Here is a 21,600-nt window from a genome sequence, read left to right as displayed (position 1 = left end):
AAAGAAGATTCAGGCAATGCAACTTATCTTGCTTATCTGACCTCCTCTGACATGGTGCTGTATCTGTGGCAGAGGCAGATGCAGAAAATCCTTCTCCACCTGGACACTGCTGCTGGTGCTGCCAGCTCAGCCTGGAACTACGACCAGGCACCTACTCCCTCCTAAAGCTTCTGCTGACCTTAATGGAAAAGGGGAGAGCCTTTTCTGGTGACTCACAGCATTGAATATCATGTTGGGAAAAGAGCGGTTGAGATCAGTAAATTAGCTTGCTTTCATTTACAAGAGTGAGTGTTTTGTTGGATGGGAACAGGGAGGCAAAGGGTGGATTGTTTATCCAAAAGAAGAAAGGACTCAGTTTAAGTTTCGGTGGCTGCTGGAAGTCCAGAGTCAATAGCCGAGGACTGCCTCAGGGCACTTCCAGGTCGGAAAATCTGATGGCATTTTCAAACAGTACAAGTCTGCAGAGATTGTGATCATTTCTGGATTAGAATGATGTGAGCACCCAATTGAAGCAAGGGTTCACCACTGGTTTTGTCAGCGGCTTGTCACCCACATTTAGAATGTTTTATTGTAACTCAAGGGCTTCCTATTCAATCAGCTGCAGTGAGAAGCTTCTGTGATCAGAATCAAGGGAGGCCCTTTCCCAGTGGGGTCCAATCCATCCCTTCCTGCTCCAGCAAAAGGAAAGGTGAACATGTTACATCCTCAATCTGCTGCCTGCTTAATTCAATCTAGATAAAAGATGTCTCTAGCTTGTTACTGTTTACTGAATGGTAGCCATGGACAAGCTCTGGTTTGAATATGGATCTCAACCAGATGAGAAAAGGGATATGATGCCAAAGGTAGCTGTTCTAGCAGGATAAAAGGAAAACCTCTTACCTTCCTGTGTTGTTACAACAAACAAATGGACTAAATCTTTTCCCAGTGGGATCCCCCCACAAAAATAACAGAAATTACCCCACAAATGGCAGCAGTTCCAGGCTTTCATTACTCTTATGATACCGCTAGAAGTCTTTTCCAAGCAGATGCTGGAATCACATCTAATGTTCTGGCACTGGTCTTTGCAAACAGTCCAGTGTGTGTGTGTGCCACCTACACACATGAATGCTTGCATAAACACACTTTTTCTCCTGCTGGTCCTAGTCAAAACAGATCCCCATTCTCCCCTCTACTGAGCAGTTAAACTTGGCTCTGCTGGAAGGCTCCCTGTGCTGGGCTGGGCTATGTTACGCTGACACACACACACACCAACTTTTCCAAAAGACAGAATTACCCTGGGAGCCTAACTTCACCAGTCAGCTTAAAATTTGACTGCTCATCTGTAACAGAATCTCACTACTTGGTTTTAACAAATGAACAAGAACAGCTACTGCTGCTTTTTTTTTTAATTGCTTCCATCAAGCCTAATGGGATGTTGGAGCTGAATGAGTGTAAATACTCAGAGGCGGGTGTGGGAATGTGTCCCAGGTTGCACCCGCCACATTCTTCTGGTCTTCTCTGCAAGAAGATACCATCACTACAGTAACAATCCTGAGCCATCCCACAGGTTCTGGGATGGATGGAGCCCATATCCTCCCTTCCCCACCTGCCCCAGTCAACCAGAGATAAGTTGTGGGAAGCTGACTCTGCGCCCAGCCCATTCCTCTGATCTGTGCATGCAGCTGCCTCCACAAACAGAATTAAAGCCACATGAGAAACATCCAGCAGGAAAAAATAAATCTCTGACATGGAGGAGATTGCGCTGCCAACGGGAGCCCCAAGGATCATGGGGATGCAGAGTTACTGGTGTCAGAAGCAGACCCATGCTTGTGGGGAGGGACATCTTCTGCCATCCCAGGCTGGGTGTGACGGCACATCCAGCAGCAAGTGCACAGCTGGTCTCCACAAATATGTGCAGCCACCTCTCCTGGGAAGAAAAACACTGCTACTGGCACCAGGCAGAAACAGGCTTTCATAGGAAATCGCCTCAATTGCTCTTGAGAGGAAAAGCTATGACTCTGATAGGAAATTTTCCATTTTTTATTAGCTACATTGTAAGTTGTTTTGCAGTTGAATTCCATGGAAAGAAGGAAGAGTGAGGGTTTAGGTTTTATCAGCATTTTTTTTCCTGAACTTCTATTAGTTTTGCAAAAAGATAAAAACTCAAATGTCCTGAAAGAATCTCTTGTGGGAAGTCATGGATGTTGTAATCACTCTTTTAGCTCCCGTTTGTCCAAGAGATGTGAATCAAAATTACCCATGTCACAGGGGAGTCCCAAACAAGCCTTTATCTAAATCTCATCATGGAAGAGATTAGCAGATCCACTGCTTTACTTGCACATCTCTGCTGTAGCAGGAAGGAAGCAGAGCTTGCCCTGCACTTAATGTGCCATCTGTTCTTTAAGAAATTATTAAGTGAACCTAACAGGGACAAGACAATGGCGAGTTCTGGGACTCTCTGTGCTGTATTTGTCCTATAATTTCCATAGGTATGCCTTCTTTAAAATTAGTAGGAACAGCCAAGTTATGGCCCAGAAAAGAGTCCAGGTGCTGCAGGCTCAGGGACACTGAGCTCAACCCTGGCTGCCTCACTGGAGCTGTTACTGCACTCCAGTCATGCATGAACAAGTTGATTTAAGTGTATATATTTGGTTCTGTCCCACCCTTAATACATTATGTATTTTTCCAAGCTCTGAGCTGTTTGTATGGCACCTGGCACAGCTTAGCTGAAGCCACTGCTCAGAGGGGCTGAGGGCTGACACCATTTATGTAACACGGAAATAATTTGGGTAGAAGTGCACCAATGGAAACCTCTGTAAGTTCGTGTGCCCTGTGTGCCCCTTTTGCACAGCACAGATTTCATTACCCAGGTGAATAATAGGAGGAAAGGGAGGGCTAAGTTCTGAACACCAGGACATAGATAAGCAAGTTTGCCCATATTAGAAGGGGGTAAGCTGGCTTAGAAGAGGTACTTTACAAAACTTTGAATCTCCTCCAAAGCTCTTGTATTTTTGGGTCCAAGCAGATAAAGCAATGCAATCCTTCAAGTGTTCTTGGTGTTGACACACACTGCTGAGCTCTGTGTATGCCAAGATAAAGAGGCAGCCTCCAGTAGTCCATTATTCAGTGCTAGACAACTTGATTATGATGGAAACAAACTACTCTTTTGCAATATTGACATTGTGATCTATGGCAACAAGTTCTAAAAGGCCTGTCACATTTTGAACTACTGCTACGGCTGTAATTAATGTTTTTACCTTATTTCAAAACACCTGATATGTCTTCTTTGGAAAAAGGTTCATGCTGAGTGCAGTTCTGTAACAGCAATTTTCATCTGCTCTGGACTTCGGTCTTGATATCATCATCTTTCAAAGCTGGCCTGAGCCTGGCTCTGGGAACAAATTGTAAGGAAATTCCTATTAAAACATTGTCTTGCAGTGATAAGAGCTGCTCTGAATCAGGACTAACTCTTGCCTTCAGTAGAAATAGGTGTGTGCAAGGAAAATTTCATCATTCCTCTGAAACACAGGACTCCAGGCAGACTCTTACCTAATGTTCCAGTTTCTGAGGAATTCTGTGGCAAGCCTGGGAGCTTTGCTGGCCTGCCTTGCCCAAGGAGTCACTGGTGCCAGAAGCGTGGTCCTACCCCAGCACTCTGCTTCTCTCCCTTGCCTCTGAGCTGCAGGCTCTCAGCCCAGTCCCTGCCTTCTGCTGGCCTGAGCACCCACTGGCAAACCCTGCAGAGAGCTCCTCACTCAGCTCAGTGCGGGTGAAGAGAGCCTAGAGATGGCAAAAAGAAGGACTCAAGAACACATGGCTGGCAAGGATGGAGCAAGGGAGACTTCCCCCTTTCCAGGGCAGTTTGAGGACTGAGTGGTCCAAGTTCAACCTAAGTCCAAAGCCTCCTGGATCTGCAGGCACTTCACTTGGTTTCAGGCATTCAGGGTTCAGGGCTATGGTTTGCTTGCTGCCCATCTGTAAGCAGAGTGAAGACACTGCCCTAACTCACTTAGGTGCTCTGAGGATGATGAAGAATTTAGGTGTGAAGAGCCATGTAAGCCTTGTGGAGAGAAATACTTGCTCTGGAGTTAGCTTGAATTTCAAACAACTGTTTCCTATATCTGCAGGGCTCAGTCCTCCAGTGTTACCCTGAAAGATGAGCAGACAGCCTGGAGCAGTCCCATGAGCTCAAGCCCTGCACAGGTGTAAGCAATTACTGCTGACAAATCTACCAGGCAAAGACAGAGGTGTGTTTGAGCCAAGACAATGTTGTATCCCAAAGCAGGACCTGATCAGAGCAGTAATTATCTGCTGTCTGTCTAGTATCACCCTGGCACCCCAGTCTGTGTCTTGAAATAATTTTTATTGTTTATGCTATCACTGTTGGTACTGGCAACAATATTCTCACCTTCACTGCCTGGACTCAAAAAAAGCACAAGCTAGAGGAAAAGTCATAGATAGGGGGATGGATCTATGTTTTCTGACACTGCAGCCAGTGATTGGGGGCCAGTTCAAAAGCATTAGGGAGATCCTGCCTGGTCCTGTGCTGACACCTGAAGTCTGATTAACCTTGGCAGTAGCTCTTAAGGAAGAGTGAGTGTCACTGCAGCAGGTGCTGGGCTGTCACATCCCACCTGGGTCTGGAGGGTTCAGGGGGCTGCTCCCACCCAGGAAAGCCCCAACAGCTCAGCCCCAGCTGAGCTACTGCCCGTTATTTTCACGGAGATGGCCCAGCCCCAACCCTTTGTGGAATTGTTTTCCATGTGGATGGAACACACCACAGCTCCAATGTGAGTGAACACAGTAACATCAACACAGCCTTCTCCCCAAGCTAAACATATTACAGCATCAGCAAATTACAGGGCACTGTAAATTAGACTCCCTCTTGTGCAGACTCTGCTCGCTGGGCCAGGGCCACATCCCTCCCTGAAGGAAGGCAGCAGTCCAGGGTTTCATTCCTCCTCATGTCCCCTGATCTGTGCACAGGGCTGCCTGGGCATGGGCACATTGCTGCTCATGCTCCCAGAGCATCCATCCCATGCATACTTCCCAAAGGATGCTCTTGTCATGTTACAATATGACAGTGACCAGTAAATCTCAACAAAAGCGACTACCCGTAGGTCTGGGTCAGTTCTGAGGCATTTTTATTCATTGGAGGGGAAAGCACATAGGAAGGGACTGGCTTCCCCTTTCTGTCCTGAGTTTCTGAGGACCTGAAGTCAGGAAAGGCTCAGAGAAGACTTCAGAGCACCTGCGTTGAAATCCAGGAGTCAGGTAAACAAGCAGACCTGGCTCTCTGACAGATGTGTTTTGGCCAATGTGTTTTTACCAGACCTTTTCTAGAGAATGCAGTGTGGAGAAATGTTATCGTGGGTCTGGGAAAACAATAATTAAAAGGAACCGTTGAGCTCTTTTCCCTGAAAAAACAACAAAAGCAGCCCACACTCTCCCATCCCCCTTAGCGCAGCTGGCAGCCTTGCTGGTAGGGCTGGCCCGGGGCTCCCAGCTCGGGCTGGTGGGACACAGCCCTACCAGCCCCGGGCTCGGTCTGTGCCATGCACACCTCAGGGCAGCCACCCCTCCACAGGGAGCTGCACTGAGCGACAAAAGCTGCCAAAGAGGAGCAGACACAGGTAAATGATTATTTACAGCTGCTGCCTGGGGAGTGTTGCACAAGGGAGGGTGGAGCGCGTTCCACCGCCCCTCCCCGGCTGTGGGCAGAAAAGCCGATCACCGCCGTGATGTTCCTACTCCCCCAAGACGCAGTTAATGCTGTTTACCTTGTAATAAGAATGCTATTTCTTGCTTTTTTTCCCTTGGCCGAGCTTGTTTTCAATCTCCCCGGCTGCTGTCCTGCTGGGGCAGCTGGCTCCAAGGGCAGCCAGGAGTGCTGGGCTGGGAGCAGCAGCATCCCACACCTCCCACCTGCTGAACCTTGCTGGGTGGCTCGAAACTAAAAGTCAAAGCCCTTGGCTGCAGTGGGAGGTGAATCCGTGGCAGGCGAGAGCACTGGTGCAGCACTGAGCAGCTTTCACATAGCTGGAACTTTTCTAGGAGCTTAGGAAGGAAGAAAGCTTGGCACTAGCTACTTCATGTTGTTCTTTCCTCACTTTCTCCCTTTTTCTTTTTTCCCATTAAAACCCACCTGCAAGCTATAGGACATTGGCAAAGGCTGTCTTTGTACCCCTCAGTCCTGGGGATCCTCTGCCCTGATGTGAAAACGCAGATTTTTATGTCAGTCACATCCTTCACCTTCCTGGACAAAAGGCAGGTGTGGAATTGTATGATGGGGTAGGTGAAGTACAAAAACACCATGGTAAGAATGCAGACTTGTGCAATGTCCCCGAATGTGCCACCCAGCCTGGCTGTACCAGCCAGCAACAGCCTGGGATGGTCAGATGGACCTGCCTGGTGATGAAAACACTTTTCCAAACAGTCCTTCTCCTAGCAGGAGGGACAACCTGTGCAACTACGTGAATCAGGACACAATGGAAGCAAAGCCATTCTAGAGCAAGGCAAACAATATGGGAAACATCAAAATTCGTGTTTCTGACATAAAACCTGCTCCTGGGCCTGGCTGATGAACCAGATTGGAGTGGAGGGTGGCTTCTGTGCCTCAAGGCAAGCCCAGCAGATGTGTTATCCAAGTGTTGCCCAGGGCTCGGCCCCCAGCCCAGGCAGGACCCACCAGCTGAAGGCTCCTTGTGGCCCCTGTGGCAGCACAGCAGGAGCACCCACAGGCTCCATAGCTGAAGGGGCTCCTGGTATCCACAGCAGGTCCCTGAAGGAAATGTAGACCCTAGGAACTCCAAGTCCCCGATGCAGTATGCTAGGAATCCAGGCAGGGCTTTTCTGGAAAAGCTGTAGGAGTTTGAATGTTTTCCAATCAAGCACATGAGGCTCAACAAAGGAGTGTTTTTCCCTTTCTGCTCAGTGATGCAGATGCCTGAGCACAGGACTTCAGGAGCTGCAGAAAGGGTCAAAAGCAATATGCTATAGAAGAACAAGCTCCTTGTCACAGGCTAGACTTCTAGAAGCAGGGAAACAGCTACAAGGCAAATTGAAGAAGCAGTGGGAGTGGAGGAATGAAGAGTGTAATGAAGGGGGACGGGGAGGACACCCTTGCAATAGTGTTAGTGCTGCAACCCAAAGGGCAGTTTGGAAAGCTCAGCCCAGTTGGATGCAAAGCCGTGGCTGAGACACGTGGTTGATGTCAGCCTGTGGCTCCTCTGCTCCGTGTGACACCAGCCATCTCCTCTGCCAGCTGGTGGCTGCTAAGGTGATGGGCAAACAACACTGTGGGCGACTAATCCTGATGGGATACACACTAGCTGCCAGGCTTTGGCCACTGGTGAGGTGTGACACTGCAGGATTTATTGAAATGTCCCCACCCATTGCAGGGGCATGGACAAGGTGACGAGGAAAGGTCCCTTCCAAGCCAGGCTGTTCTGGGATTTGACTGCAGCACTGGCACTGTGCAAAGAGCTGAGCACAAAGTAACTTTCCAGGTAGACTTAGGTGTAAGACCCTGGAAGATGCTGCTACCATTGGCAACTTTTAGCTGTCCTTTGTGAAAAGACTGAGACAATTTCACATCACTGTCACTTCACTGGCTGCCCCAAAGTTACTCCATATGTCTCTATGCTCAGGACAAAGGCTCAAGCTCTGTCAGTCTGGTTACTCATCTAGATTGCAAATCTGCTGCTTTTGAGCAGCTTCAGACGGTTAGTGACATTTCTGGGCTTTTCTCTCAAGAAGAAGTCCTTCATTAACTTCTTTCCCTCAGTAATGCCATAATTTCTGCTTCTGCCTTACATTAAAAAGATTCTGAGCTTGTATAAGTGTTTCACAAACAGCTGTCAACAGCTGTCACTAGGTTGCTTTGCTATTTCTGTGATCTTAATTGTCAGTTTTCAGTGCTTTAATACTCTTTAGCTATGTGTTCAGAGCAATACAGAAAACAAAGCCAAATTTATTACAAGAAGCTCATGTGCAAATCAGAAACTGAATCTGAAAAAGGCATTGGGCATGGATGATTTCTTAAAATTATTCAGTTGGAGAAGCCAAGAGATCCAACAGGCTGATGCTATTCCAAAAACATCTTGAGGTCTCTTACTCCTTCAAAATATCTAAGCAATATAAATGAGCATGTAATTCCCACTGACAGTGAAGTTCTCTGCATAGTGTACAGAGCTCTGGCACCATGTGAATAATAAATATGATATGGAAGAAGGTGCCAAAAAGCAGTCAGAGTTCCTATTGTCTGCAGACACAAATGCCATCATTTCATTGCAAGATGGCTTTAGCAGCAGGAATGTCAGTCATGTGCAAAGACTGAAATCCACTGAGAAACTCCCCCAACTTTCAACCCATGCAACTCCTTTCCTATGCAAACTACAGCAGAGATGGCCAAAGGCTTGTAGGAAACATGGCCAAGTAGAATTGCATGATCGTGGCAGAAAAGGAGAGGAAAGGAAAGTTTGGCTTTGAATTTTGTCCAGTTAAAATATAGCAAACAAACAAACAAGGTAGCCTCTGGCTCCTGCCTCTGTGCCAGCCTCACACACAGAGCTGCATCTCCTGCAGTGCTGCTGAGAAGTCTTAAGTGACCATTTTAGAGCTGGAATTGCTTTCCTCTTTTCTTCTGCCTAGGAAACCTCAGAGTAGAAGTTGCAAGAGTCCTTGGAGAGGGAGAGAACATGAAAACATGGGAAAAAATTAATCTCAATGGAAATCCTTGACTAATTGACAGGTTGGAATAAGAATGACCATAGAGCCCAAACTATGCCAGGCAACCAGCCTGCTCCAGGCACTGCAAGCTCACTCAGCCAGCCACATGCCTGGCTGTTTTGCTCTGCCAGCTTTACAAGGCCTAATTAGCTTTGTTCCTATTGTCTGTAATCACAAAAGCAAACAGCCCTTGGAGAGTGAGGGACTAGAGGAGGCAGCTCCTTGACCGAGCTTAAGAAAATTTTTTAAATACAGTTTGCCCCTCATCACAAGTACTTAAAAATATGAAAGGGATGAACTCAAAACCCTGATGAACAGAAAAAGGTTTCCAGGGCAGGTAGAAGCAGGGGGCTAGAGCTTGGGGAGGTATCAGAGCAGGTTGTAAGACCCCATGCCCAACAGGAACCATTCTCTACTTGGCCTGCAAGAAATATTGTGCTGTCACAATAGAAGCACACACAGTACACTCCCTGAAGGGCCTTAGAGTGAGATGAAGGAGTCATACATGGATCAGCAGAACTCTCCCTGCTCTGAAGGCAGAGCACCTCTCCTGGGAACACCTTGGCTCCTTATCCCATTCCTTCCCCATTCCTGCAGCTCCCACTCCCCTGCCAGGGCCAGTCTGCCTTGCCCCTGCCCCTTCCTGCTCCACCCAGGGTGCAGCCTGCCTTGCTGAGGAGCAGAGCAGACCTTCTGGTTTCTGGGCTGCAATTGGAGCAATTACTGAGTGAGTTTCTGCCAGAGGCCACAACTGCCTGACTCACTGCAGAAGATCTGTCCCCACCTAAGTCTGCTGTAGATACACACAGCTAAACAAGCTCCATCCTGGCAGGCAGGCTCCCAAAAGCCCAAGTCCCACTTTTCACTTCCATGTGCACTGTTCCAAGTTCTGCTCAAAAACAAGAAATGAAGTAATAGTCTGATTTTCCTTAAAAAAGTCCATTTATTGAAATTGTTTAAACACTTTGTACAAGTTCCCAGTACAAGCATCTGCTCCCTGGCTCAGGGTTAATGCGAATACAAAAGCACAGACTTCAGCAGCTCTTTAATGTGACCTGAGCTGCCACCTCCCAAGACAAGAGGTCTCCCGAGGCAGCTGCTGTGCAGAGGCAATTCCCCATGGAGAAGGGGAAGCCACATGGCCCAGCTCCAAGTACAGGCCAACAGCAACTCGAGCCTGAAGCAAATGCTCTGGTTGGTTTCTTTTAGTAACTTTATGCTGCAGGAGTCAGGTACAAGGTTTGTACAGACCACCAATGTGGTACACAGCTCAGCCAGAGGCTCTCCCTGTCTATGGAAAGAAATCAAGAGATCTGATACCTCTGAACATACACACCATTATAAAGCCTGGTCAGAAGTACCAGTTTCCTTCTGGAGCTTTGGAGAAGTGGCACCATCCCTCTAGGAATCACAAGACTTAACTCCCAGCATCAGCCAACACCAAGTGACTGAGTGGGTGTTTCAAGGGAAGGGGTGGGAACCTTTGATGAACAGCATTATTATTTTTTTAGACATGATTTAATATGCAAGGATGGCTATATCTTTAAAATGTTTGTTTCTTCCTCTTTGGTGAACTTGGATTACAAGCAAATGCCATAACCTTTGGGTCAGTTTTCTTGGAATTTGCCTTCATATCATCACTGGAAGTGTTTACAAGAAATAGACAGGATGGAATGGCAGTGTGTGAGGTATCCTTGGGGAAACATCAGGGAGTGGCAGTGCATTCAGTTTGGTTTTACACAGCTAGCTGCCTCAGGCAAACAGAGATTGGGAAACTAAGCCCAAGTGAGAAAGCCTTGAGGAAAGAGGAGAGTGTAAAAGGTGACCTGTAACAGACACAGGGACAAAGCTGAAGCTCAGCTGCCAGGGTGGGAACATGGAGAAACAACCACTGGCAGCACTCGGTGTCTAAGGAACAGCCACAGCCTCACCATAGACACACAGTGAAAACAGAAGGCAATCCTTTTCCTTGAGCTCTTCCCTGGCACCAGGGAAACCTGCAGATGCTTTGGGAGTCTGGTAACTTCTGTGGTCTCTACCTTACACTGCATCTTCCATTAGCCAACAGCATGTGCATGGACAATGTGGATTTCCACTTAAGCCACAGCAATTTGTTTCTGACCCTTTGTCTGCATGGAAAGGAGGGTGCTGAAGATGATGCCAATAAGACAGTACAAGAGCATTTTACATCTCCAAACATTCTTACATGTAAAGCCTTTTCCCCAAAATTATGTTTCCCCTTAAGCTATTGGTTTCATCATTCTGTATATAAGTTCCTTTAATTTCTACACACACCAAACTGGGCTCTAACTTAATGGGATATGGGACTGAATTGTTACCATCTAGTTAAAAAAAATAAAAACAACCAACTAAAAAAAGCACCAACATCCGTCTATAAAAACAGTATCATTTTCCCTTTTACTCCCAAATGCTAAACTTAACCCAAGCTTGGAGGTTTCATCTTTCCAGTGGCAATACCTATGAATCTAGGCTAGCCTTCCTCCACGGGCTGGGAGAGAAAGGAGAAGTTACGTCCAGTAGCAAAGAGGATTACAAAAATATACACATTTTTGGGAGAAGAGGAAGGCAGAACCTAGAGCCTGGACTCTGCTCAGGACAGTGGCATTGTAGTGTCCTCTCCAAAATGCTTTCACTACCAGTGCTGGTGGCTCCTCTTCTTTGTTTCCTTATACATAATCCTTCCCTGTGGAGGAGGCATTTTTTGGGTAGCCTCGGGTGGGGGGATATGAAGTTTCTCTCCGTGGACAGGAGCAGCAGAGGAAGGATCCCCCCAGTATGGCCAGAGATGAAGCTGCCCAGCCAATAAAGAGAGCTGACCCAAACTCAAATCTGGAGAAGAAAGAAGAGAGAAAGTGAGAATCACTGTGATCCAGAGGTATTACTTGCAGTTATACATTCACACATAGCGGGAGGAAGCAGAAACTGGGATGGATGTGGCTTCCTACAAGGCAGCAGCTTGGAGTAGTCAGGCTTTGTTGACCCTCAAAGCTCAGAGCTGGGTTTCTCCAGTATTTTGGGTCACCCCCAACAGCTGCAGGCCAACCTCTGTGCAAACCAGCCCTTCAGCACATAGTGGGGCAAAAATTACAGAAGTCCCAGCTGTGAGATCTCTGGCAGTGATGTTACCTTAAAGCCAAGACCTAAGAGCCACATGGATAATGAGATCCAGTCACAGCTCTTTCTGCACAGCCTGAAGCCAGCCCAGCTAGTTCAGAAAATTCCTTTCTTTGTTTTGAGTGACTGCTACCCAAACCTAAGCCCTGTGACTACTTGTCATGCTAAACCATAGTGTGTTACACCAAATGGGTCAGTACCTGGTGTTGACAGGGGTGAAAGGATCATAGAAGGCCCGAGCCACCCTGTTGCCATACCACGAGGTGGCCACCAGTGCTGCCAGACCTGCAAAGAGAACATAACGTCATGGTTTAAGAGAAAACAATCAGCAAAAATATCACTGCAAAAGTAAGAATGCAGTAGAATCAGAATCTGGAGTAAAGCTGAGCTGCTGCTACCCTGGAAGTTCTGAGCTGTTCCATTTAGTGCTGGTTGGGACAGAAGTTAAGAGCAGACTTGAGGCTTCCTGCAGTTACATGCAGCAAAGGCAGGACTGCTCTGCTGACAGCCTTTTCTCACTGAAGCAGGGTCAACAGATATGGAAAGCATGAAGTCCATATGGAGATTGTAATGCTGTGCCAAGGTGCCTCAGGTAGCCTGAGCCAAAGTCCTCTAAGGAGTTCCCAGACCAAAATGCTCTTGGAGCAACACATCAAGCCCTCCCACATTCTGCATAGGATATGTGCCACCTAGGAAACAGCACACTCAACACATCTGTGTGTTACCAACCTGAAATGATGAAGATCACCCCACCGAAGACAGCCATCCTCATCTTCTTCACCTGGTCATCTTCCATGCACTTCATGCATTTCATGCCTGTCACAGCAACAAACATTCCAACGAGCCCCAGGAGTATTGAAGCCACCATCAAAGCCCTTGTGGCCTGCAGACTGCCTGGAAGACAACAGGATTTGAGTTACCCACAAAGTAAAGTCAAGATACAAATCAAAATTCAAATTACTGGGCTCAATCTTCTATCTAAATATTCCTGCTCCCTAATACACAGGATACAGCCAAGCAAGACATTCCTTCTCAGCTTTAGTCTCAAGGCTGCCATGCATCAGGATCAGAGGGCTCTCTGCCTCTTCTAAAATGCATGGCAAACAAGGGCATGCAAGGCAACGGGCCTTTTGCAGGAAATGACCTGGGAATTGCCTCCAGACATCTTTTGTTCCTTGATCATTTGAATCCCAATTGGAAGGACATATCTGTTTATCAAAAGAAGTATTCAGATTTAGGCTCTACTTTGACAAAGTACTTAAGCACATGTTTTAATATGAATAGTGACATACATATGAATAGTGCTACAGCAGACAGAGAGGCCCATTTACTGCTCAACACTTCCAAAACCTGTCTTTTATACAAGTAACTCGGTGCTGATTCAGATGTTTTTGTGCTACATTCTCAGTTTGAGTCTCAGAGGGTACAAAAATACAATGGCAAAAGAAATAGGACTTTCCCGGACAATTGAAAAATACCTTGTTTTCTACATAAAATATTTAGCTTAACTGACTCAGACACTTAAATGCTTTAAGAGCTTCTTGTGCTTTTGAAGAGTTGGAACATGGAGTGATGCCTCTCATAGTGAGTTCTCAGCAGACAGACTTGATGTACCTCGGGATTTGGTTTTCATATGGAGCCATCTGAAGGCATGAGGACACATTAATCCTATGAATATGAGCTACTGAACTTAGATTTTCTTGATACCAAAGAAAAGTAGTAATGTAAATCAAGTCATTACTAAAAAAACCCTCAGGTGACAAAACACCTGACTAGCAGTGAAATAAGAGCCTGAGCTTCATTGTCTGGCAAATCAGGTTTGTTTGAACAGAATGAATTTTCATACACAGCCCTGTAAAGCCCTGAGAACAAACAGGGCTAGTTAATAAAATGAATAAGCTCCAGGGAGCATGCTGTTACCAAGGCACAGGTGTCCCCTGACACAGAATCTCAGTTCTGAAGCTCACCCCTCAAACACCCTGAACTGCATCCTGGTAGAGCTCTACAAAGCATTTCAGGCTTGAAGGGCAAGATTTAAGCCTTCAACAGAGCACCTGCACGCTCATGGTGAGCCCATCTGAGTCCCTGCCCCAACAATGGGCTCTGTGGCCCAACCTGAAACTCAGAGCCCAGACCTGGCCAGGAGGAGAGCAAAGCCACACAGCCACCCTCTGCAGCTTCTTTACTACACTTTGTCCCACAGAGCTGCTAGTGCAGGAAAACTCCTGTGACCCATACCAGCACCAGGCTCTAATTCTGCTCTAAAACAGATCTGGATCTGCCCCTGCACACAGCCTTATTGTTCTGTCAACACATTATGAAACCAGTTACAAACAACACAACAAAAAGACCATCGGAGCAACAGGAAGGAACACACTTTCATAAGATGAGTGTTGGCTTTCTTGGGAAAAATTCCTCCATCAGCTTGGCTAATATCACCTCTCACTTCCTTCAAAGGGGAAGGTGACACACCTCTGCACCACCCTTGTGTTAATCAAAGCCCATCTGCTGCACGTACAGAAACCCTTTAACAAAGCCAGTTGTCACTTTAGCATAAATCACCACTGCACTATCCAAACTGGTTTTTAATTTATTTATCTCCAGTGTCAGAGATTACACTCCAAAAGTAATTTCTACCTTACAACAGCGATGCCAGTGTTCAGAAAGGCTTCAGCTGACAGGCAACCAATTCAGCTGCCATACAGTTAAGGCTAAATTGTGCCCTACAGCAGAAGCTCTGGAGAGGCCCACAGCTGAGTACCAGCTTGTACTAGGCATGGGAAACCCTATGTTCTGCAGAGGTACCAAAACTGTTTTATCAAGACTACAGGAAGTTTGGCTCAGTCTTGCTGCAGAAGAAATCACTTTATAGGAGAGGGTTTTGAAAGAGTTCTTTCATGAAGCTCAAAATAGGCAATGCTATCTCTAAAAACTAGAAAAATAGTTATAAGGGTAGAAAAAAAAACATTTCACCTTCACACACAGTGCCAAGGGACAAACAAAGGAAAATGTTGGAAAAGGTTTCTATGACCTCTAAAAACTCAACTATGAAATGCACCAAAATCTCAATATGTATAAGTATTAACTGGATGCATGCCACAAAAGCTTGGCAGAAGCAGCTGAACAAAACACAGCATTGTGAGCATTCCCCAGGGCTGCCCACTCTCAGCAGACGCTGCTGGGACAACTCCTGGTGCCCTCGCCCCCTCCTCATGCATGGCTCACAAAGGGACAGAAACACGGAGGAAACTTGCAGTGGGACAGCAGAACAGGTTCTGCCCGTGCAGAACGTTCTGTTCCTTTGTCCCAAGAAGCTGAAATGTGACATGGCTGTGTTAGCCAACCACCCTCCACCTGCCCTGTGCTCCCAGCACAGCCTGGGAGGCAGGGCTTTTGTCCTCCGACCACTTTTGCAATGTGTGCAGTGCACTGGCCACAGTTAATCATCATACAAGCTAGCAGTTAGTAACTACACATTAACAGGCACACTGTCAATGGAAGCTGCACATCCAGGGGCTGGGAAAGCTACTTTAATAATAGTTCTGCTGTTCACACGAGCCTTTCCAGATGCTTTAAAAATCCAAAATTATACAAGTACAATATTGTCTCAACCTGCTAAACAGGACAGGCTGCTGACAGCAAGTAGAAGTAATCCACAGCAATTTAACTTTACAACTTCTACCATATTAGAGGGAAAACAGGATTTCCCCCACACTCCTTGCTGCTGCAACTGTCTCACCAACAGGAACAGAAAAACCCAGGCAGCCCTGGGAGCCCTTGAGGAAAAAACAGTCCTACACAAGGTAAGACAAAGTGGCCTGGCACTAAACAAGAGCTGTCAGATGGCAACAGTATTTTGTCAATACAAACCAGTATTCACTCTGAAGCCAAGCCTTTTGATTGCTGGTTAGCAATGAGAGACATCGTCTGAAAACCCTGCAGCAACAGAGCAGCAAGAACTGAAAAACAGAAGCTTAAAATGCCTGATGACAATTACAAATGTGCATTCTACAGGGCATAAAAAACCTCAAAGTCCACAAACATGCAGCTGCAGCTCACACCTGTTTCACCCACATCTTTTAAAAAATACTAACAAACTATTCAGAATTATTGTTAGTGGTTTTGGACACAAGCAACTTTATTCAGTTTATCTGAGGCCTAAGTAATATGCTTTCCTTCCCACAACTATCATTAACTGAGACAGGAGTAATTGCTGGTAACTGCTTAGTTATATAAAAAAATACTTCAGTACTTCACCTGCAGATGTTTGAAGGTCTTCTCTATCATCCCATTTCCTTATTCAATCTGTTTATGTCACTTCATATTAAAGAAAAGCTGTTGGGAAAGTGCCATGGGATTTTTGTAATGCCTGTTTGTAAGGCAAAATTGCTGTAATGGCTTTGTGTGCTGATTATTCTCTGATATGGATGCTCATCAACTGCCTTAATTTAAAATAAGGACTTTTCCTTCCCTTCCCATGGGCCTTCATCCAACTAACTGATGACAAAATACAGGTGAAACAGATGCTGTGCAGTTCCCTCTAATCCTTATGAAGGAAGTTCCCCAGGAGTTTCAAGCACTCCTACAGTACATGAAGCATGTTCCACTGTCCACCTCCAGCAGCCTTCAAAGCCTTCCTTCCCACCGGGGTTTCATGAAAGCTGGATTCCCTGGAAGGAGCGAGAGCTGAGATCCGGCAGGTCTGCCCTGCCAGCATGTGAAAGTCACTTTTGTGCAGTAGACAGGGGACTGAAGATCTGAGCAAGCTTCAGAGGTGGCCAGCAAACATCTCTCTCACACTTTGGAGTTGTACTCAAAGCTGATAATGGCTTGGAGGCTTTCAACCCCCCTACTGGACCCTGCAAAGGCCCACCTTGCATACCCAGCAGCAGACTCCAGTCTGGACACTTTCAAATCACCTCCCTACAAGTCTAAAAGACCATACCGAGGTATCCAGGCAGGACAGGGACTCTGGGTCCTGGGGTTTTTTACAAAATGGGACGGTTAGGAACTCCCTACTGCATGTCCAGTACACAAGAGGCAAGTTCAGTAGGTAACAGTGGCCTTGTACTCTGCATATCTGAAAGCAAGTAAGGTTCGATGCCCTCCTACCCCCACTGACAAATAGAGATTGGTAGTAAAACAAGCATGATCCCACCACTTCCAGATTCCTGGGCAGAGGAGACCTGGGCAGCCTGTTTTCCCACAAAGCCTGGAAATTCCCTCACCAAGAGATTTAGTAACACACAGTAACACCAGCTACTGAAAACTGCTTAGAAGCTGCCTGCAGAGCAATAAAGCCAGTGTATTGCGACAGACTCCATCCATCCCCTCCTGCAGACACCAGGGCCCTGCACAGGAACAGCCTCGGTGGCATTCCAAGTAACCCTCTACCTTCTCAAAGCCGGCACAAATGAGACTGTTTTATCACTCAATCGCAATTTTTCATCAGGAAGGAACAAGGATTGAGAAACACAGTAGCAAATTAACCCTTAACCCACATGAAAGCACAGATATCAGCAGGTTCTACCTGCTTAATCAAGATCTAAAGATGGAGAATTGGACACATGTCCCTCATGCTTTGTCCCTCCCTGGGCCACCATCCCAACTCCCCAACCACCAGAACTGAGCAGCAGTAACCTGAGCTTGAATCGTTCCTTCCCCCCACCCACTGGAACAGGCTCAGCCAGGGAGGTAAAGGTGTAGGAGGGAAGATTTCACATTTCAGCCATGTTGCTTGACCCAGAGGGCATTCAAAACCTTGTTTATTTTTTGGGCTAGGGCACAAAAGCTCATTGTGGATGTACTAGGTTTGGTGATGAAGTGATAGATGAGTCTCAGCTTGTCTCAAACACAGAACCTCTCCCAGCAAAAAACAGGTCGATGAGTATCTTCAGCTAAAACAGCCTAGACAGGATCCAGAACAACATCTGTCCTGAACAGAAGAATGTGGTTAGGTGGGGCTGGAACCTTTCAGAGACAGCTACTAGGAGCCCTACTCCCTCCTGTCTGGGACCATCCCCCTGAGACCCCGAGGAGCACAAAGCCAGGCTAAGCTCCATGGACCATGCTGGAGGGCCACAAGAACAATGCTGAGGCTGTGCAACAAAGCCTCGTTGCAAGGGTGGCATTTGTTGCCTCTATGTCTGCGTGTGGCCACGCACTGCTTTTCACGTAAGCCAGCAAAACGCAGCCTTTCTGTTGCCTGAATAGGAGCAGTGACATAAGCCCTCAGCTGAACGCAGCTGCGGGAGGAGTGCCAGCACGGGTGCACTCCAGCAGTGTGCCCACACGGGAAGCTGCAGGCCCCTCGCTTGGCTAATGGTGCTCATCAGCTTGTGCCAACCCCATCTCTGCCTTGCAGCCAAACACTGACACATCCAGAGGAACGGCAACAGCTACCAGATGTTCCAAAACTTGCTGGCAAAGCCTTCCAGCATTCCCACAACACGAGTTACTGCAGGTGCAAGAAGGTTCAGTCCTTTCTACGGGGACACAGTAATTACAGATCTGAGCCTCTCCCATCAGTGCATGCGGCTCTGCCATGTGGCTCAGAGCACCTGGGGCAGATGAAGCCCTGGCAGGAAAGCTGGCCAGGCAGAAGTTCTGCCCACACAGCTGTGCCACCTTCACCGGGACACAGATGAATGCAGTAAGGGAGCTCTCAATTGCACCTGTCCTGGGGTGTGGCTGTTGATCGGGTATAAACGGTTTGGGGGGTTTGTTTTTTTTTTTTGGCACCTCCACCCAAACCAGAACTGCTGGTCCCGACCCAGGCCTATGTGACTGCAAGACCTTGAAGGGACACCAGGAGGGAAAACGAAAGATAAGGTGTACACCCCCAGGCGTGATCTGCCTAAAAGCGGGAAAGGCACAGCCTAAGCAAGCTGAGGGCGCACAGAAATGAGGAGCCCTTTTGCCAGCCCTCACTGAGGATAACACACCCTATGATCTCCCTGGTATTTGAGAATTCTCAGGCATACCGTCCTGCAGAGCTCGGTGAGAACATAAAAGGTCGCCACAAGCTCAGCCTCGGTCCCCGTCACTCCCTCCCCTGGAAGAGAAGAGCCCGCATTGTTGGCCGGACAAAGGTGAAGGGAGCAGCTGGTTTCGGCGCTCGGCCATGAATGGCCAGGTCAGGAGGGCCTGGGGCAGGTTTTGGGGAGCCTGTTCAAGGCGGGCTCCATTTACAGCACAATGGGCTGCACACAGTCCCCGAGGCAAGGTTACCTTTCTCAAGCCATCCAGGGGGTGGATGGAGATTCCTCAGCCATTGCTAGCATCTTCGCCCCCCACCCCCAGTGAGAGATAAGAGGATTGAAGCTGAGCTGACACATAATTAGCACCCCGAGCAGTCCGGACTGCGCGCCCAGCCCTGCCCCGATCAGCACGGCCCCGCACCCTGCCAGTGCCGAGTGGGTGCGAAGCGCTCCCGATGGGCGCGACCCGCACCTCCTGCGGGGCTTTGGGGCAGGGAACAGCGGGACAGATGAGGGCTGGCCGCGAAGGTGGCTCGGGCTCCACCGCGTGACACATGGGAAGGGCTGGTGGCAATCGGGACTCGGGGACACTCCCCGCCGACATCGGTTTACGTGAAACTGCCTGCTCACTCTTTTGGGAAAGAGAAGGTGACCACGGTGGCAATTAATATTTTATTAATTAGGGAGGGATGAGGGTGTTCCAGGACTTGCGATGAGACAAGGGATATTGAGAAAGTAGTACATTTGTTTTAACCCCTTTCGGTCTCAGCCTGAGTTATCTGCCCCGGCGCTCTAGAAACAGCCCTCTCTGAGGCTCCAGCTCGGCTTGAGCATCCGAATGACCCCCGGCCGGCCAGGCTGGTACCCCCCGTGCCACCCCCGGCCAGCCAGGCTGGTACCCCCCGTGCCACCCCCGGCCAGCCAGGCTGCAGCTCCTGCCTGCACACCATGGCTTCACTGTCCCAGGACAAGATAAGAGACCCAAAGATTATCTCGGCATACTGGCCTGTCTAAAAACTCCAGGCAGTACTACCTGGGCAGAAGGCCAGCTCACCTGCCAGTCCTCAGCTTAAAAGCTCCGCGGGAGCAGCAGCGACTTTCCCAGAGAACAAAAGACCAAAACAGCCAAAGGCAAACAGGACCCGTGCTTCAAGAGCCCACTCCGGCCACGCTGCTGAGCGCTGCTGCCCAACGAGGGCAGCCCAGTCCCTGGGCTGGACCTCTACAGCCAAAAGCACTTGTTCGCAAACACGGCGCTTTCCGGAACGCACGTACAGAATCTCACCCTTCCTCCTCCCGGGGCATTTCTGGGGGGGCGGGCAGGGGGATGCGGGGCAGCTCCCGCGCCTGCCCGAGCACCGCCCCTGGAGCGCCCCGCTCCTCTCCCGGGGAGCCCCAAGAGACACGCATCCCACCCCCGACAGGATGAGGAGACATGAAAGAGATGGGGGACCCCGAGCCCTGCACCTTCAACCCTGAAGGGACAGGCTGAGTAAATCCAACGGGACAGAGACCGTGAGACCCGACAGCGACAGGCACCCGGGCGGGGGCGAGGGGACGACGGCGTAGATGGGACATTGGACGTGCAATAGGACTGGCAAACCCAGTCCAGAGAGTTCACCCTGAACTTTAACGCGACCGACACCGGGTAATGACCCTGCGGGACTGGTCCCCTCCGCCCCGACCGAAACCAGAGGCGCTGAGGCGGAGGGGACAGCCCCGACGGGACGGACACCTCGACACCCTCACCATCTTCCCAGCCCCAACTTACCTTCCAGCTTGAGCAGCGAGTCGTACACCTTGCACTGGATCTGCCCCGTGCTCTGCATGGCGCACGACATCCACAGCCCCTCGTACAGCGCCTGGGCCGTGACGATGTTGTCCCCCGCGTAGGATGCCATCTTCCACTGGGGCATGGCGGTGCTGATGATGATGCCGATCCAGCCGAGGAAGGCCATGACGAAGCCCAGGAGCTGCAGCCCTCCGCTGGCCATGTCTGCGGGCTGAGGGGCCTGAGGGGACGGACAGACGGAGGGCGCGCGCCGCTCTGCCCCGCGCGCTGCGCTGCTGCTCTGCCGCTCGCGCGCCGCCCCGCGCGCCTCTTGAACCCGCGCCCAGCGCGCCCCCTGCTGGCCGCGCTCCCGCCCCGCCCCGCGGGGGCCGCGCAGCCCCGGGCGCGGCCGGGAGTGACCCTCCCTCAGGGGAGTGGCCCTCCCTCAGGGCCTGTGACCCCCCGCGCCGTGCCGCATCGTACCGCGCAATCCCGGACGCGGCCGGGAGTGACTCTCCCTCAGGGGAGTGACCCCCTCTCAGGGGAGTGACCCTCCCTCAGGGCCCGTGACCTTCCTTCAGGGGAGTGTACCTTCCCTCAGGGCCTGTGACCCTCCGCATCGCCCCGGGCAGCCCCGGCACGGCCGGGAGTGACCCCCCCTCACGGGAGTGACCCTCCCTCAGGGCCCGTGACCCCTCCCTGCACCCTCCCCACAGAGGAATGATCCCTTCTGTCCCCTACAGGACGGCTGCGTTGGTACCCCTGGATGTTTTGGCACCTCGAAAGGGTGCCCTGTTTGTGCCCTGGTCTGCCCCCTCCTCGCGCTGGGGCTGCTGAGAGCACGAACCCCTCCTTGCCTTCCTTGGGACTGGCAGCCCGCCGCTGCCATTCACCTGCTGGAGCTGTAAACCTGGCCCTCCAGGTCTCCCTCCGTCCCTCCCGGAGCCAGCACAGCGGGCAGGGGAGTGGGGACAGGGCTGTGCCAGTTCCACCTGTGCTGTGTGT

General features: G+C 49.4%; 1 protein-coding gene across 1 annotated transcript; it reads right to left on the bottom strand.

The window, feature by feature from the left end:
* Positions 1-9,645: 9,645 nt before the first annotated feature.
* CLDN1 (claudin 1) lies at positions 9,646-20,870 on the bottom strand. Its single transcript, XM_058811920.1, has 4 exons — positions 20,596-20,870; positions 12,574-12,738; positions 12,045-12,129; positions 9,646-11,559 (listed from the first exon to the last, which is right to left on the bottom strand). Exons 1-4 carry the CDS (start codon positions 20,816-20,818, stop codon positions 11,397-11,399), a joined length of 636 nt encoding a protein of 211 aa, XP_058667903.1. The 5' UTR covers positions 20,819-20,870; the 3' UTR covers positions 9,646-11,396.
* Positions 20,871-21,600: the final 730 nt, after the last annotated feature.

The sequence above is a fragment of the Ammospiza caudacuta genome, chromosome 11 (genome assembly GCF_027887145.1).
Source record: "Ammospiza caudacuta isolate bAmmCau1 chromosome 11, bAmmCau1.pri, whole genome shotgun sequence".
NCBI lineage: Eukaryota > Metazoa > Chordata > Aves > Passeriformes > Passerellidae > Ammospiza > Ammospiza caudacuta.
Note: the sequence above shows the minus strand (reverse complement) of the source record. Positions and strands in the feature narration are given on the sequence as shown.

What these genes read in the sequence shown, in the direction of transcription:
- CLDN1 (XM_058811920.1), bottom strand. Translation starts at nt 20,818, where the DNA reads ATGGCCAGCGGAGGGCTGCAGCTCCTGGGCTTCGTCATGGCCTTCCTC. An exon ending in CTCGCTGCTCAAGCTGGAAG is followed by an intron (nt 12,739 to 20,595) that starts GTAAGTTGGGGC and finishes GTTGTCTTCCAG; the next exon opens with GCAGTCTGCAGGCCACAAGG. An exon ending in TTCACCCCTGTCAACACCAG is followed by an intron (nt 11,560 to 12,044) that starts GTACTGACCCAT and finishes TTTCTTCTCCAG; the next exon opens with ATTTGAGTTTGGGTCAGCTC.